The 16,076-nt window shown below is 49.6% G+C and overlaps 1 protein-coding gene across 2 annotated transcripts in view; it reads right to left on the reverse strand.

Annotated features, from left to right (window-relative positions):
* Positions 1-16,076, reverse strand: part of Adgrb3 (adhesion G protein-coupled receptor B3) — a 466,475-nt gene that overhangs the window by 11,499 nt on the left and 438,900 nt on the right. For both annotated transcript variants that reach the window (XM_090338496.1, XM_090338497.1), the window contains exons 27-29: positions 14,693-14,732; positions 11,467-12,131; positions 1,695-1,730 (exon numbers count right to left, since the gene is read on the reverse strand). In XM_090338496.1, the coding sequence (XP_090194622.1) occupies positions 1,695-1,730; positions 11,467-12,131; positions 14,693-14,732 (741 nt within the window). The remainder of the gene's footprint in view (positions 1-1,694; positions 1,731-11,466; positions 12,132-14,692; positions 14,733-16,076) is intronic.

Below are 16,076 nucleotides of genomic sequence, written 5' to 3' on the forward strand. Positions count from 1 at the left end.
TGCCTCTGTAGTAACTAGCAGCCCACCACTCACCAAATACTTTTGGTAGCCCCAGGTAAAGGGCTATATGATCTGTGCATGCTCACGCACACACACATGTGCATGCACCCATGCACTCCCACGCACAGTTTACTCCTTTACTTTTGGCTATTTAAGGAATTGATTCGGGGAGAAGAGGACCGAACATGTGATGGGGGGAAGTCTGATTGTACCACACTGTAGACATGTACAGAAATTAGCCACTAAACCTACGCTGCTGTCAGCTAACATAATAGAAATGAATAAATAGGAAAAAATAGCATCTGCTCTCTAGAGGGCTGGATATGTGAAAATCGCTGCATTTTATGAGAATGTATAACTTTGGTACTTGGCTACTAAAATCTTAGGACACAATGAAATATATAATGAATACATTTCTTGATAGGTTGCTACAACAGAGAGGCCTGTGACCTGGTGTTTATCCCTCAAAGCCAGACTCCTTATAATTCAAATCTCAAAGTTTCAATGATTACTGAAAAGAATCCTTTTCCTTGGATTCCCTCAGTGTAGAGCCAGCATTGACCTAAACCTAGAAGCTCTCCTTTGGATATCATGTGCATCCCACACGAAGTCAGTGGCATAGGCTCTCACCCTCAGGGGATGTCTGTATTTTTCAGATGTCAATGAGGGTTACTGAGTTCTATGTATAATATGCCGGAGAAATCCATAATATAGCATATCCAATTATGTCAGCAGGCTATGAATCATATCCAATTATCAAGACATGAGTGCACTTTATGTGATGCTTAAACATCATTAATTTTATGCTTAGCACAAGCTGCTGGAATGGGAAGATGTTATTAGATCTCGGCTTCAATACTCTGTCATGAATATGAATCCAATGTAAACTGGGGAGTGAAATTCTTTATCTTGAAAACACATTTACCAAAAACAACAGGAGGTTGCTAGGAAAAACAAAACAACAAAAACAACCTTGAAGCCACAGAGAATCTTCATGGGGGTAAGGATGGAGAGGCCATCTACAGGCTTGAACCCTCACAGGACAGTAGGCTGACAGCGCCACCCTGAGTGTGGAGGGGATGAGACCCAGATTCTGCCTTCCTGCAAATGAGATGGACCAAGTCCAAACTCTGCCATAAATGCTGCTTGGCAGGGCATTTCTAATCCTTTACTTGTCCAGACAAAAGCAGTTTAGTAGTCACTTTAGAGTAATCAGAACTTTAATTTTTTTCTATCATTATCTCTACAAAAGTGACTTCAAAAGCTTGAAGAATTGAACTAAATGTTATAGCATATTCACATAGCTGTGTATAATGATATGTTTAAGCAGATATGTATTGATTTTGTTCTGTGAATCTCTTTTTATAAATTAAATTTTTTTTGCCAGTCCTGGGGCTTGAATTCAGGGTGTGGGCACTGTGCTTGAGGTTCTTTTGCTCAAGGTTAGCATTCTACCACTTGAGCCACAGCACTTTTCTATGGTTTTTTTCTATGTGGTACCAAGGAATCGAACAAAGGGCTTTGTGCATGCTAGGTATGCACTCTACCACTAGACCACACACCCACCCCTATGCTTTGAACTTCTATCTTTCATTTTTATGTTCTCTTTAGGCACTAAAATTCTAATCAGATACTCATACAAATAACTTTGAATCAAATGGCTGAAATGATAAAAATCATTCATAGACACTTACCTCAAAGTCAAGGTCTGAATACCGGGATTTTCTTCTCTGTTTTTTTTTTATTTTAAAGAAAAAGAGGAAATTAATAAAGTTATATTTAGTCATGCATATAAAATGGAAATTGTAATTGTTAATAAAGATAATCTTTGTACACATTTCTTTCGCATAAGAAATTTTTCATGATTTAAAAATATTTCATTACTTCATTTTCACCTAGAACTTTCCTTGAATTTGAAGGTATGATAATACAATACACAATATTTTTCTCTTGGATTTATTATCCAATGTTCAGTTAGGGGAAATGATTCCCTGGAAAATTTACACAAGAATTTCAATCCAGAAAGAAATTTGAATTCTACAGGAGCAAAACCACTCTTGGATTCAGCTTCCCCTCCCCCCTCACCAGCTACTGGCGGGCAGATGTTCCACTAACACATATCCAAATTGTGTATTTTAGCAGAGGCCTTGTTCAGGCATCCAGGCTAGGCTGAAATTCTCTCTGTAGCCTTGGCTGGCCTCAGACTTAAGGTTCTCAGCAACCGCCTCCTACAAGATAAGACCAAAGAGGGTGGCACACGACTTCTTTCCTTCCAGTACCGCCTGGCTTTCCACCTAACCATCAGTGTCAAGTGGGACTCCCACCTTTCTTGGAATTTGATTATCTTCCACCAGAGGGAAATCTCTCTGATTGTTCTCCTTAGGAGCTGGGGTACTATTCTACCTCAGCTAAGCAAACGAATATTCTACACCCCAGCAAAATGTCTCACAGTCTTCCTCCATGGCTGACAATTGGCCAAAGTTTCAGGATCTAGTTATAAATAACTGTGACAGGATCCTCACTGTGGCAGGGGGCTTCTGGCACGAGTCAGAGGCCTGGGTCCTTGCTGAAGGATGTCGGGAAATGTGTACAAAGGCATCCAAATGTGAAGGCAACAAAACAAATTCCTAACCTAGATTGTCAAAAGGCTTCATCTTGGTAGATGAAACGATGATGAAGCAGGGAGATTTAATAATTATTAGGAGCAAGTAATACTCAGTTGGAGAATAGGTAAAATACGTATTTATTTTTCCTCTGGTTCATATCTCAAAACCTACAATCTCTCTCTCTCTCTCTCTCTCTGTGTGTGTGTGTGTGTGTGTGTGTGTGTGTGTGTGTGTGTGTGCGTGTGTGTGCATGTGGCTGGGAAATGGAACAATTGACACTTCAAAAGTCAAGTGTGGGGAAGATGGAGATAAGATGTGTTCACTGTCTTTGGGTCTCCATCACTGATCCTCCAGTCAGCTCATGGTGGACGGCGTGCTTTTGCGTGTGAACTCTCTGCTTTGTGGGACACCTGCAGAAGGCGTGTCCTCCTCTGCCAAGCCTGGGACTGGAAGCTGGGCCCCAAGCAGCCTCTGCCCTGGCTCTGTGCCGCCCCTCTGTCTGTGTCAGGGCTGAGATGCTTTGGCAGCCTAGTTCCAGATGAACTGTGACACACCAACGGTGTGTTGAAGAGGATGATGCATCCATGAGATAGTTATTCCAAAGGAGATCCATGCTGAGTAAAACAGCTTCAAAGCCATTCTAGCATGAGATGCTCTGTGAGCAGCAGCATACATGTCCCCTACTAGAGGAGCTTTTCCCGCTGTGAAATCGAGTTTATCCAAGAAAAGCAAGGAAACTGGTGCAGAGGACGAGCTGGGACCCCAGCCTCGGTGGGCATGCAATGTCTGGAGAGTCTCTCAAGCCCTGAAATTTGTGAAAAGCACGAGTGAATCGCACACTCACTCGGATGTCTTCCATGTGTAAGGACTGGACTTGTAGGTCTGAAGTTGTTATAAACAATGGCTGTGTGTTTAAATAGACTCAGCTGAAGCTGCAGCCAGGCCTTTCAGCTTCTGAGGGGCCCAGCATTGAAAAGGTGAGGCCAGAATATGTTCTGTAGATATCTGTTCTCCTAAGTTTAACAAAATATACCCCAGGTGCAAGGCATGCTTTGTTAGAAGGGTTGGGGATTGAGGAGGAGGGGCAGATGAATGGAGGGAGAAAGGGGAAGAGTGCAGTCTCAAGATTCAGTGCACGCACTTGTGCACCTGGGCCTGGTGGCAGGGATGGTGGGGAGCAAGGTGCAGGGGTGGTGCAGGAGTGGTGCAGGGAGGGTGGGGACCCCAGACCAGGGGTGGTGTGGGGAGGGTGGGGAGCCCAGTGTAGGGGTGGTGCAGGGAGCCTGGTGCAGGGGTGGTGTGGATTGGGATGAGGGGCACTCATGAACTGACGCGTCAAGTGGAAGCCCCTTTGTGTAAATAATGTAAGTCCTCTGCTCTATGTGCTTCAGTTCCCAAGTATAAAGGTAATCCTCTTAGCCAGTGTGGAAGATGCTCTGCCATGCTTTCTTCCCCCACTTCCCAATGAGAACTCACTGGGTTTGCATTCTCTGCATTCAACACTCCATTAACATTCTTCTCCTCGAGGCCTCTAACCAGCTGTATCTCCAGTGCCAAGGGAAGAGGCTCATCGTGCAGGAGCTGAGCAGCCCCCTGTGAAAGCTCTAGTCCTCTCGCTGTGCATCTCCTTCCCTGCTCCCATTGGCTAAGTGTTTCAGCTCCAGTGTGCACTCCCTTCTTCTGGGTTTTATTTTTGTCAGTCATGGGCCTTGAACCCTGAGCTCTTCAGGCCACCACCCTACCCTTGGAGCCACAATGCCACTTCCTGTTTTCTAGTGGTTAACTGGAGATCAGAGTCTCATGGTCGTTAGTGCCCAGGCTGGCTTTGAACCAGGATCCTCAGATCTCAGCCTCTTGTGTATCTAGGATGACGGGTGTGAGCCACCTCGCCTAGCATAACTCTCAGGAAGGGAGGTCCTGAGGTCCACACCACAGACGATGACGAGGCATGCTCACTCCTGCTGTCATGCCCATCACAGGCTTCTGGAGATTCCTCACAAACTAAACACAGCACCGCCCCATGGCCCTCAGACTGCTTCTCGTGTTACAGGCCAGCATACAGTGAAGACACCCACACACACATGCTCCCTGCTGCAAACAGCCAAGTTATGGAAATAGCCCAGATGCCACATAATGGATGAATACATCCATTAATGTGGTGTGTGTGTGTGTGTGTGTGTGTAAAGTGGAATTTAACTCATCCATCAGGAAGAATGATATGATATTTGCAGGGAAACAGATGGACCTGGAAAATATTATGTTAAATGAAGTAAGTCAGGTGTAGAGACAAGAGGAGGATGTGAGAATTAGATCTGAATTGTTAATATGTGTGTAAGCATAAAGGGTCACCTGCATGTGCACACCAGTGTATTAACTCAAGCATGCCACGTGTAGGAGAGGATTCCAGTGGTGTCATGCCTCCAAACAATTAACTGTCTAACAAAGCAAATAACAGGACACGGAACCTGTGTTTGGGCAGAATGAGGTCAAGGGGACGGGGGAGAGAAGTGGAGAGAGGAAGAGAGGGCAGATGCCATTATAATACTTCATGTGCACCATTATATGGAAGTGGAAACAGGTATAGGGAGAGAGTGGATTGGGTTGGAAGAGATGAGGAAGAGATGATGGGAGTGATCAAGATGCATTGTACTCATAGACTGACGTGTGGAACCGAAGCTGCGTTGCATAATTAAAGATAACTTTTTTTTTTAAAGCAAGGGTTGGCTGTCTAACTGGCCAAGCCTCAAGCACAGGCATTACCCCTCATCCTCTATGAGTTTCCTGTCCCAGTCATCCACACTCAATCCACAAGACTCCATTCTAGTCTATTGTTCTATTCTATTCTATTCCATTGCGTCCCTCAGATGCATCACACTGGCACAGCTAGATGGCTTCCCACTCTACGTCCATGCTTCCTTTACAGTGGGCATCTTCTCATCTTGTCAGGACAAACTTCCAGCCCTCTACTCAGCCCTCTTTAGAGCCATGGTGCCTTAGTTCTTGGTTCTCTGCACCACCCAGGCCGGGGATGAGTGGCCGGCAGGGCTGGCGGGCTGGGGCGATTGGTGGTCTCTCAGTGCAGTCTTCACTGGCTTCCTCAGTCTCCACAGGAGTGGGTCTGGCTTTTCTCTCTCTTCTCTATATGAGGTGCTCTCCTCTGTGATGTGGAGTCAACTTCTTCCTCTCAGACGGCTACACCTGCTGTTGCTTCTGCCTGATACACCTCCTCACCCTCCAGCCCTCCAGCCAGCTCCTTCTCAACTTCATTTCTCCTTCTCTAATTGCATTATTCGAATTTTATTGTCTTTAAGTAGTTGTACAAAGAGGTTTCGACTCAACATATCAGTTCATGACTACCCACATCTTAATCCACATCATCCCTTCCATGTCCACACTTGTGCCCCAGTACCTGGACTGTCTTCTCCACCCCGTGTCCATGTCCCAGTCCTGTGTCCACGTGCCTGTCCTCCCTCATGTCTACCCACCCAGCCCCATGTCCACACAACCAGCCCCACGTCCACCTGCCGGGGCCCATGTCCATACACCTGTTCTCCTGAATATGGGAGATCACAAGGTGGACAGGAGAGTGGTTGTGAGAGTTGATGGGGTGGACACGGGAGTGGTCGTGACAGTTCACAGGGTGGACAAGGGAGTGGTCATGACAGTTCATGGGGTGGACATGCGAGTGGTCATGACAGTTCACGGGTGGACAGGGGAGTGGTCATGAGAGATCATGAGGTGGACAGGGGAGTGGTCATGAGAGTTGACGGGGTGGACATGGGAGTGGTTGTGAGAGTTGACGGGGTGGACATGGGAGTGGTTGTGAGAGTTGACGGGGTGGACAGGGGAGTGGTCGTGACAGTTCACGGGTGGACAGGGGAGTGGTCATGAGAGATCATGAGGTGGACAAGGGAGTGGTCGCGAGAGTTGATGGGGTTGACAGGGAAGTGGTCGTGAGAGTTGATGGGGTGGACAGGGAAGTGGTCATGACAGTTCATGGGGTGGACATGGGAGTGGTCGTGACAGTTCACGGGTGGAAAGGGGAGTGGTCATGAGAGATCATGAGGTGGACAGGGGAGTGGTTGTGAGAGTTGACGGGGTGGACATGGGAGTGGTCGTGAGAGTTGACGGGGTGGACAGGGGAATGGTCATGACAGTTCATGGGGTGGACATGCGAGTGGTCATGACAGTTCACGGGTGGACAGGGGAGTGGTCATGAGAGATCATGAGGTGGACAGGGGAGTGGTCATGAGAGTTGACGGGGTGGACATGGGAGTGGTTGTGAGAGTTGACGGGGTGGACATGGGAGTGGTTGTGAGAGTTGACGGGGTGGACAGGGGAGTGGTCGTGAGAGTTGACGGGGTGGACAGAGGAGTGGTCGTGAGAGTTGATGGGGTGGACAGAGGAGTGGTCATGAGAGATCATGGGGTGGACAGGGGAGTGGTCGTGAGAGTTGACAGGGTGGACAGAGGAGTGGTCGTGAGAGTTGACGGGGTGGACAGGGGAGTGATCATGACAGTTCATGGGGTGGACAGATGAGTGGTCGTGACAGTTCACGGAACTTATGGCCAGAGCAAGGAGAGTAGTGGAACCCAGTGCAGGGCTGTGCTGAGGAGCACACAGTGACCACTGGCCTTCAGGTTTAACTCCTGTGGAGTATTGTGTGGTTCCAAAGGGAAGACATCACTGTTTGTGTCTCTAGGGACAGAGCTGGACAGGACATGGAAGGATCCACAGTGGGTCACTGACTGAGGAATGGCAGCAGGGCTCAAGGAGAAGCTTCCATTAGAGGACAGCAGTGGACTTGGTCTGGAGGAGAACCCTATGACTTGGTTCCAGGCTGACATGGTCAGGCAAGTTCATGAGATTCTTATCTCCAATTAGCCACCAGCTCCAGAAATGGAGCTGTGGCTCAAGTGGTAGAGGGAGTGTCTTGGGTGAGATAAGCTCAGGGACAGCATCCAGGCTATACCTGGAATTACAGACACGAACCACCATTCCCAGCTCAGGTTCCTGTTTTCAGAAAGTAATTTTTATATATCTTTACTGATATCACTTCAATTTTTAATCTAACTTTTATCAGTTGTGGCCATACTTTCTGCTGATGAAAATTTTAAGGCAAGCATGTCCAGAACAGCGTCTGCTTTGGTATGTTTACACCAAAGCCAAACATTCACTAGAGTCAGACTGCAAAAAGGAGGTGGACGTCTGCAGAAGCAGCATGGAAGTCACTAGAAGCTGGGTGGACAAGGAAGTGGCTGGGCCGTGGGCCAAGTGGCTGCATGGGAAGTGAACACAAGTGTGGCAAAGTGGTGGCTGCCCTGTTCTCTCTTGTCAAACCCCCAGGTCTCCTGCATTGCTTCCATGGCTGGACTGAAGCAGCCCCAAGAGCCTGGATTCACGGAGCCCTGAGTGAGGCCACCAGGTACTGGACGCCAAGCAGGTCCAGGACAGGCAGGTACCCACCCTGGAGCCAGCCCCGGAGCTCCAGTAACTACAGTGCACCTGCAGCATTCCCCAAATCAGTGAAGGGCACCCTAGCTATGCCACCCAGCTGGACGCCAGCTCAGCCCCCTCTTAGTGTTTTCCATTTTCTCACTGTTGCTATGCACCCCACGGGGGCGTCTGCACATTGTCTGGTTAACTGAAGGTGATGGCTTAGTGCCAAACAAGATAACACCATTCTTCTTCACCTTGATAAGAAAAGCAGACAGAGGACACACACACACAGAGTCCTGATCCCCCCTTCCGCCCCCTGACCCTGGTGCCGTCACTGCAGACCCGCTAACTCCTCCAGACTGCTTAGAGGCCATTCGTGAGGGCAGCAGGTAAGGGTACCCAGGAAACAAAGCAAACAATGAGTTTGGAAAGATCCAGCTCTACTCTTTTGCCAGAGAACCTGCTGACGATGTGAGACGTTTCACCCCAACCACTGGGGGTTGCTGCAGAGGCATCCTGGGCTCCAGCACCACACCTGCTCCCCCCACAAATATGGACTTGACTGCACCTTCCCACCCACTGGCCCTCAAGTCTCCGTGGCTCCTCTTTTCCTGCCTCAGCGCCAGGCTCCTCTCCAGCCTACACAATGCTCCTGAATTCTGAACTCTGTGCCCTGTCCCTTGGCTTTTTCTTTCTAAGGTGGTCATTTGCCAGCCACTCTGGATCCATAGGCTTAGCACCACAGGGCCCGTGCTCTGCCCAGGGCAGGACGGTGGTTGGCAGGGCCAGCTGCGCCCCTGGCGAGGGCAGCGGAGGGATCTCCTGTGAGTTCTATGAGACCCTTGCCACAGAACAACTGCGGCTGTTGGCTCCTCCACAGGAGCGTGTCAAAACCCACAGGAGATCCTGTAGAATAACCCATATAATATCAAGCACAGTGAGGCTCTGGCGTAAATCAATTCTACAGCAACCAAAGTATTTCAGTGTGATATATTAATGCAATAGCATTGTTAAGAAGCCTTTCTATGTGGAAAACTCTCATATGGTCATTACACTTTTTCTTTTGTTCATTTGTGACAGTATTGAGTCTTGAACTCCAGGCCTGGCCACTGTCCACTAGCTTTCAACTCAAGGCTGGCACACTACCATTTGAGCCACAGCTCCTTCCTGGCTTTTTTTTTTTCAGAAGTACATCCCATGAACTTTACTGCCTGGATGGATCCTCAGACCTCAGCCTCTTAAGTAGCCTGGATTTCAGGGTGAGCCACCAGCGCTCAGCCACAATTTCTTTTGCTTTTATGTTATGATATGCACACTCATTCCAAACTCTCATAAAAGCTCTTGGAATTTTGTATGAACATTTTGTCTAGTTGATGTTATTGAGGGTATTACTGTCCTAGCCTGCTATGTGTTTCAACAGAATTACAATGAAGCAAGCAGTCTGCTAATCCAACAGGATGTCATGGCTTTGCCCAGATCCAGGCTCTGTGGAGCAGAACTTGCTCCTGGTTGCACTTGGCTCTGGACATGATTCCAATGGAGAATTACAGCTGTGCAGGTCCCACAGCACGAGAGTGGGAGCTGCTCTGAGGGGGTCCTAGGCTCGACTCCTGAATGGGGAGTCAAGGAGACTCCGGGCGAGCCACGTAGGGTCTGGGGCCTCCTCTGGGCAAAACCTTCCTCCCATGGCCAGTCTCCTCTTCCCATTCTGCTCTGTAAACTTGCTCCACCGCCCCCCAGCTGGGCCTCAGGTGCAGGCACCCTAGTCAGGGCTGTCCCAACCCTTCTGGACTCTCCTTATTCCTGACCATTTAATTCTTAAACCTGGTGGAGTCATCTGTGGCAGCCTGTGACCTGCTCTGCTCACAGCCCCGGTCTGTGAGGCTGTTCGAGGCCAGCCTCCTCCGGACATCGGGCGTGCTCAGCCACAATATGGAGCTTTCTCTCTCAGCAGAGTGAAGAACAAGATTAAACCCACGCTTCTCCCCAAGGCTCAAAACCACACCAGGGGGACCTTGTGTGGTTCTCTCAGCAGCCTGGGGGCAGACTCCCTGCAGTACTTGCAGAAGAAGGCTTGGAGCAAGGCTGCTAGAGCATGTGGCATCGCTCAGGGCAGCAGGGGATACAGGTTCAGGAACGAAGGCTGGGTGCACCTTGGTTCTGAGCCAGCCAATTCTAATACAACCAGCCACGAGGCAGAGGCTGCTACTTTCCAAGCCTGCGTCTTACTCACTCGAGGCCCAGTCCACGTGGCCAGCACTCAGAGTCCTAACCAGGTTGCTGCAATCCCACCCTTCCACACAGCTACAGTCGAAGACCAGAAATCTCAGCACTCACCATTCAAGAGGGAGACACTGACCTAAGAGAGTAGCTTAGCCAGTGTGAGGGTGGATCTCAGAGGGGCATTCTGATTTTGATTTTTGTTTTATTTTTTATTTTTTTGTGCCAGTCCTGGGACCTGAACTCTGGGACTGGAAGCTATCCCTGAGCTTGTATGCTTAAGGCTCGCATTCTACCCCTTGAGCCATAGCTCCACTTTGGGCTTTGTGCTGGTTAACTGGATCTGAGAGTCTCAAGGACTTTCCTACCTGGGCTGGCTTTGAGCTGCAAGCCTCAGATATCAGCCTCTTGAGTAGTTAGGATTGATTATAGGCGTCAGCCACTAGATCCAACTAATTTTGTTTGATGAGGTTTCAACACACACACACACACACACACACACACACACACACACACACACACACTACCACCACCACCAAGACCACCACCACCAGTGAGAATAAAACATCTTGAATTAATGATATCATCCAGTGATACAAAAAAGACCTGTGGGATCTCCTAAGTATCAGAAGGCTTTTATTTCTATTTCTCTCTTTACCCCCCTCCACCCTCTCTCTCTCTCTCCTACACACATACTCTCTCTGTACCACTCTGGGGCTTGGGCTCAGGGCCTTACAGTCTTCCTTGGCTGTTGGGTTTGAGGCCAGTGCTCTATCCCTGAGTCACAGCTCCATTCTGGCTGTTCGCTAGTTACTTGGAGATAGAAATGTCAAGAGTTTCCCTATCCAGGCTGGTTTTGAAGTGCCTCTCGAGCAGTTAGTATTACAGGTGAGTGCCACCAGCCCCTGGTAAGAAGTCGCTTCTTCACGGTAGTGTCACCAATGGACCATACATAGACTTGGCAATGCACGGCTGCAGGAGTGTCTGCACGCGGGACGGAGCAGTTACTGCGTGCAGTATTTGTAGACAGCAGCTCCACCCTGAAGCCTCCTGATGCCCTGGGAAGGAGCCCTGGCTGCCCCCACTCATTTGCTGGATACCTGGAGGTCAGCCTGGGCTGGCCTTGAACTGTGATTGTCAGCTCCCAGCCCCTGCGGTGGAGCCGGGCGACAGGCATGAACTGACCTAGTGCGCCACTCACCTCTAAGGAGCTCATGGAGATGGTAGAGCCGGTCTCACTCCTCGACAGCCCTGCCGTCTCGTCCAGCTCGGCGGCCATGAAGCTCTTCACAGCCGTACGGGGCTCGAAGGCCACGCTGGGCATGTGCTCCCGGGGGGCCATGTGGGGGTCCAGGATGGGGGCGCTCAGCTGGTCCAGGTTCACGCTGAACTGGTCCATGACCGGGGGGGCCATGCTGAAGTCGGGGTTCACCTTGTAGTGTAGCAGCCTCTCGTGGGGCAAGGCGTCCATGCCGAGGCTCATCTTGCTCTCATCCTTCATGGCCGGTGCGGTGCTCACGGAGCCCCGGGGCAGCACGATGTAGTCGCTGTCCAGCCTCCTGTCCGGTGGGTGCACGGCCTCTCGCTCGGTGCCCCGCAGGTCCTCGTCGGTGCACAGGTACACGGTCCTGCGCAGCTCGCCGCCCTCGGGCAGGCACGGGCCGCCCAGCTCGCCCAGGCCCTGCGGCATGTGCAGGGTGGCTGGCTGCGGGGTGAGCACCTTGGAGAGGACACTGCCCGGCAGCGTGGAGTAGCTCAGGCCCTCAGGGTTGGTGCCCTTGTCCTCTTCCTCGTCGTTCAGCGAGATCCGGGACAGCGTTCCAGTGATGGTGGCAGCGCGGCAGGGGCCCAGGTCCTTGTGGAGCACTGCGGGCAGAGGGGGCACAGAACAAATCAAACTGCGGCCGAGCCCTGCTGCCCGCCCTCTGAACGCACATCTCTATCTGCTGTGTGGGTGCCACCGGGGATACTGTGCTATCTCGGGGGCTCAGGGAATGAAGACAGGCCGGTGGGTTACCACTAACCAGACGCAGTCCTCAGCTCCGCAGGGCCGCCCGGGGAGGGGAGCGGCAGGGACGTTTGCCACCACTGGGCTCCAAAGAATCTTCTGACATTGCACACATCACACCCACTTGCTTTTTGCCCTGTAAGGACCTTCCCCTCCAAAAGGTTCCAAGTTCTCCTCATCAAAACTATTTCTTGCTTTTCCTCTCTCCCCACCTCTCTCTCTCCCCCTCCCACCTCCCCCCCTCTCTCTTTTCTGTCAGTCATGGGGCTGGACCTCGGCCTGGGCACTGTCCTTGAGCTCTTCAGCTCAAAGCTATTCCCTACCCCTGAGCCACAGCCCCACTTCCCATTTTCTAGAGGTTAACTAGAGATGAGAGTCTCAGGTTCTTTAGTGCCTGGGCTGGCATTGAACCTTGATCCTCAGATCTCAGCCTCCTGAGTAGCTAGGATGACAGGCGTGAGCCACTGCACCCAGCTAAAGTAAGACTTTTAAGAGAAATCAATCAAGTGGTGAAGAACGAAACATAGCTAAAAACCAGACCCAGCCAAGGCCTCTGAATATTTGGCACCATGACGTGTACACTCCACCATTCACAGAAGCAAAAACCAACAAAAAGAAGATTGCTCAGCTCCACGATTTGAGACTTTACATTTTAATAGGCACCTCTTGAAAAACCCACAAAAGAACAAAACTGATCAGAACTGATGAGGAAAGCTATTTTGTATGAAGGCTGTGTGGTGGTCCTGTGAGGAAAGCCACTGCCCAGTGAAGTCTGGGGACGGACGGGGAGCTGGAGGGGAGGACTGAGGGAGGAGATGGCCACCTAATCGGGTAAGCCCCACGCCCAGAGCTACTGTGTTCCAGCCCCAGTCTCTGACTTAACAGGGCAGGGGAGGGCTGTACACGTCTCATAAGTCCTCTGAATCTCACCACAGTCAATCTGGGGCCTCACACCACAGCTCTAGTGGAGGAAACAGGGGACCATGTGCTCCCTGCAGCTGCAGGTCTAAGGGATCTGGAAGGGGTGGAAGGCGGGACCTAAACCATGCCCCATCATTCCTAAAAGCCCAATCAAATGTCCATTAAATCACACCAAGGGAACTGGCACCAGACCTGCGGAATTCTGAACAAAACTGCAGGAAGGAAGTGCAGCAAGGGGGGAAACATATGATCTTTCCAAAGGGGAAATTCGCACACTGATGGGGCCACGCACGAGTGAGACAGTGTGCAGCTTATATTTTGTCGGTGTTTGCCCTTAGAAAGGAGAATTCTTAGTGACCGTCCTCAGAGCACAGCTGTTTTCCAGCATGTTTCATTGATCTTAGGAATGAGAATGCAGGATTGGTCTCTCATATACTGGTGATTAAGGCAAAAATGATGACAGATTCTTCATGGGTGGTGTGTGGTAATGACAAATGAGACAAATCAGAGAAGCACATGGACAACGCCTAATGCATAGACAATCTGAGACAGGGTACCTCCTGGCAACCTGTCTTCTAAAAAGCCCCAAGGGCTTTAGATGGTAAGTTGACCTTGCCTGAAACAGATATGGGCAGTGAATCCGAAGCCAGTGGTGATGTGCTGGCCACGCTCCATGTGGGCAGAACAGCTAGGATTACTGGGATTACTGACCACCCTGCCCATAGGGATGCCGGGAGGAGAGGAGCGGGCTGGTACTTGGGGAAGGCAGACAGATGCATACTGGGCTGGGGGATGGCCTATCTGAGGGTTAACAGGCACAGGAAAGCGAGGCTGCCATGGGACTGCAGAGGAATGGAAGAACAAGGCACATTCTGCTCTGGCTCCAAGAAGCCTTCTCAGCCCATGGAGGACCCCTGTGCAATCTGGGTCTCTGCACAGCCTGAGACGGGGTGTGCTCTGTCGCTTCTCCTGTTCCTTCTACTACATGCACATGAGCTCACACACGCATTTAGACATACAAGCACACACATGCACACACAAATGCACACATGTGCACACGTGCATACATACATAGATGCACACAGGCATGCAAAGCATATGCACACATACAAGCACACATGTACACACATGCCTGCACACCCATATGTGTGTGCACACATCCACACATACTCAGAGCATCATCCTCACATGAGTCCCTCTCTGCACATGATTGAACTGTGATACAGAGAGGCGAGACTGCCTGGTCAGAAGCCCGAGCGAGCATGTGGATACATTCCCCAGGCCCACACGCCCTCACGCCTATCCTTCAATTCTCCTTCCTCTCGCTGTCTCCTCTTCCACGTGTCTCCTGCCTCCGCCGTGCTCCCACAGAAGGGCTGTGCATATTCACACGGGCGAGTGTGTGATGCCTAGACCACCGCATTTTCTTCAAAGTCAAACCTGTTGCAATGATTTCACATGCTCAACAATGAGGTTTTTGAGTTGCAAGTGTTGTTACCTGATCGGCAAGCAATGTCAACATCCTTTTCAAAGTCTGTCTGTAACAAAAACATGACAAAACATATAACCATCAGGAATGCCTTTGACTAAATTAACCATCAGGAATGCCTTTGACGAATTAAACAATCAGGTTAACAGACATCTGACCAGGCTGGATGGGTTTACTGTTTGTTTGCTTTACAAAGGTCTTTCAAAGAACAATCAGTTTCCTTGAAGGGTATTTCTTGGAGATAAAATGTTGAACACAGTACATGAGAACATGGCAAACAATGTTAGTAAAGCAAGCAACAGTTAGCCCTATCTGGAAACTGCCATAGAGAAAAGGACAGCATGGGAAATGAAGTGCCTATGCTCAGCAGGTGGTTGGAATGTGTATAGTTAGTGTCCCCTTGGTCCATGTCTTCTTCCTTTTTATTTTTGAGTGTGGGTTGGACATAAAGTTTTAGTGGACAGTTCTGTAGCTCAGCTCTGTTAAACCCTTGTGACTTCTCTAATGGTCGATTTTCCCTTGAATAAAACAAATGCCGTAGAAATAAGCACTAAGTCTTCTATGCACTAGGCTTTCCCTATGAGTATTTTAAATCAGAGATTTTTTTTTAAGGTTCCGTGTTTGGGTTTTGTACAGAATTGATTCTTTCCTTTCATGAATCAGTGATTCATGTATCATCTAGCCTATTTTAATGCTTAGTAAACCAAAATATTAATAATCAGCCAAATACACTATTTCATTCTCTTTTCTTGATCGTGCAGGGTATGCTGTTTTCATTTTTATGAGCATTAATGACATGTGCAGGGCTCTCTCTACACGTCTGCATATCGTTCATCCTCCCTCCCTAAGCCAATCTCTGCAAGAGCCACAGCTCTATTTTCATACATGTACATATAGCACTTTGAACATCTTCACTTCACTTCTTCACTTCATTTAAACTTTTTCTCATTCTTAGAGTTTACTATGTGTCGGACCCCACTTCTCCCAGTTCCAACACAAGTGAGGGCTTGTGGGCAGATGGGTCCCTCCCAGGAGGGGGGGGCCAGTTTCATGCCCAGGGGTGCAGTGGAGCCACAGGTGTCAGTGAGAGCCACTGCGCAGAGGCGGGATGTGGATGCAAACCACTGTCCCTCCTTCTGGCTGGGGCAGAGAGGCTCCCTCAGGCACTGGACACCCAGCCCAGCATCTCGAGGCCAGCAAGAGGTCCACACGGAACACGGGACTGGTGCTGAGGACTAGATGTATCAGGAACTAAAACGGAAGTCAGTCAACATGAGATTTTATTTTAGTCCTGAGGCTTTTTATTTTAATTACCTTTAACTTGATGTCCAAAGGGGTTTCAATTAGCATCTTAGTTGATGACTAAAACACATCTTAATCAATATCCCTCCCC

The sequence above is a fragment of the Megascapheus bottae genome, chromosome 8 (assembly GCF_031878675.1).
Source record: "Megascapheus bottae isolate mThoBot1 chromosome 8, mThoBot2.hap1, whole genome shotgun sequence".
Taxonomy (NCBI): Eukaryota; Metazoa; Chordata; class Mammalia; order Rodentia; family Geomyidae; genus Megascapheus; species Megascapheus bottae.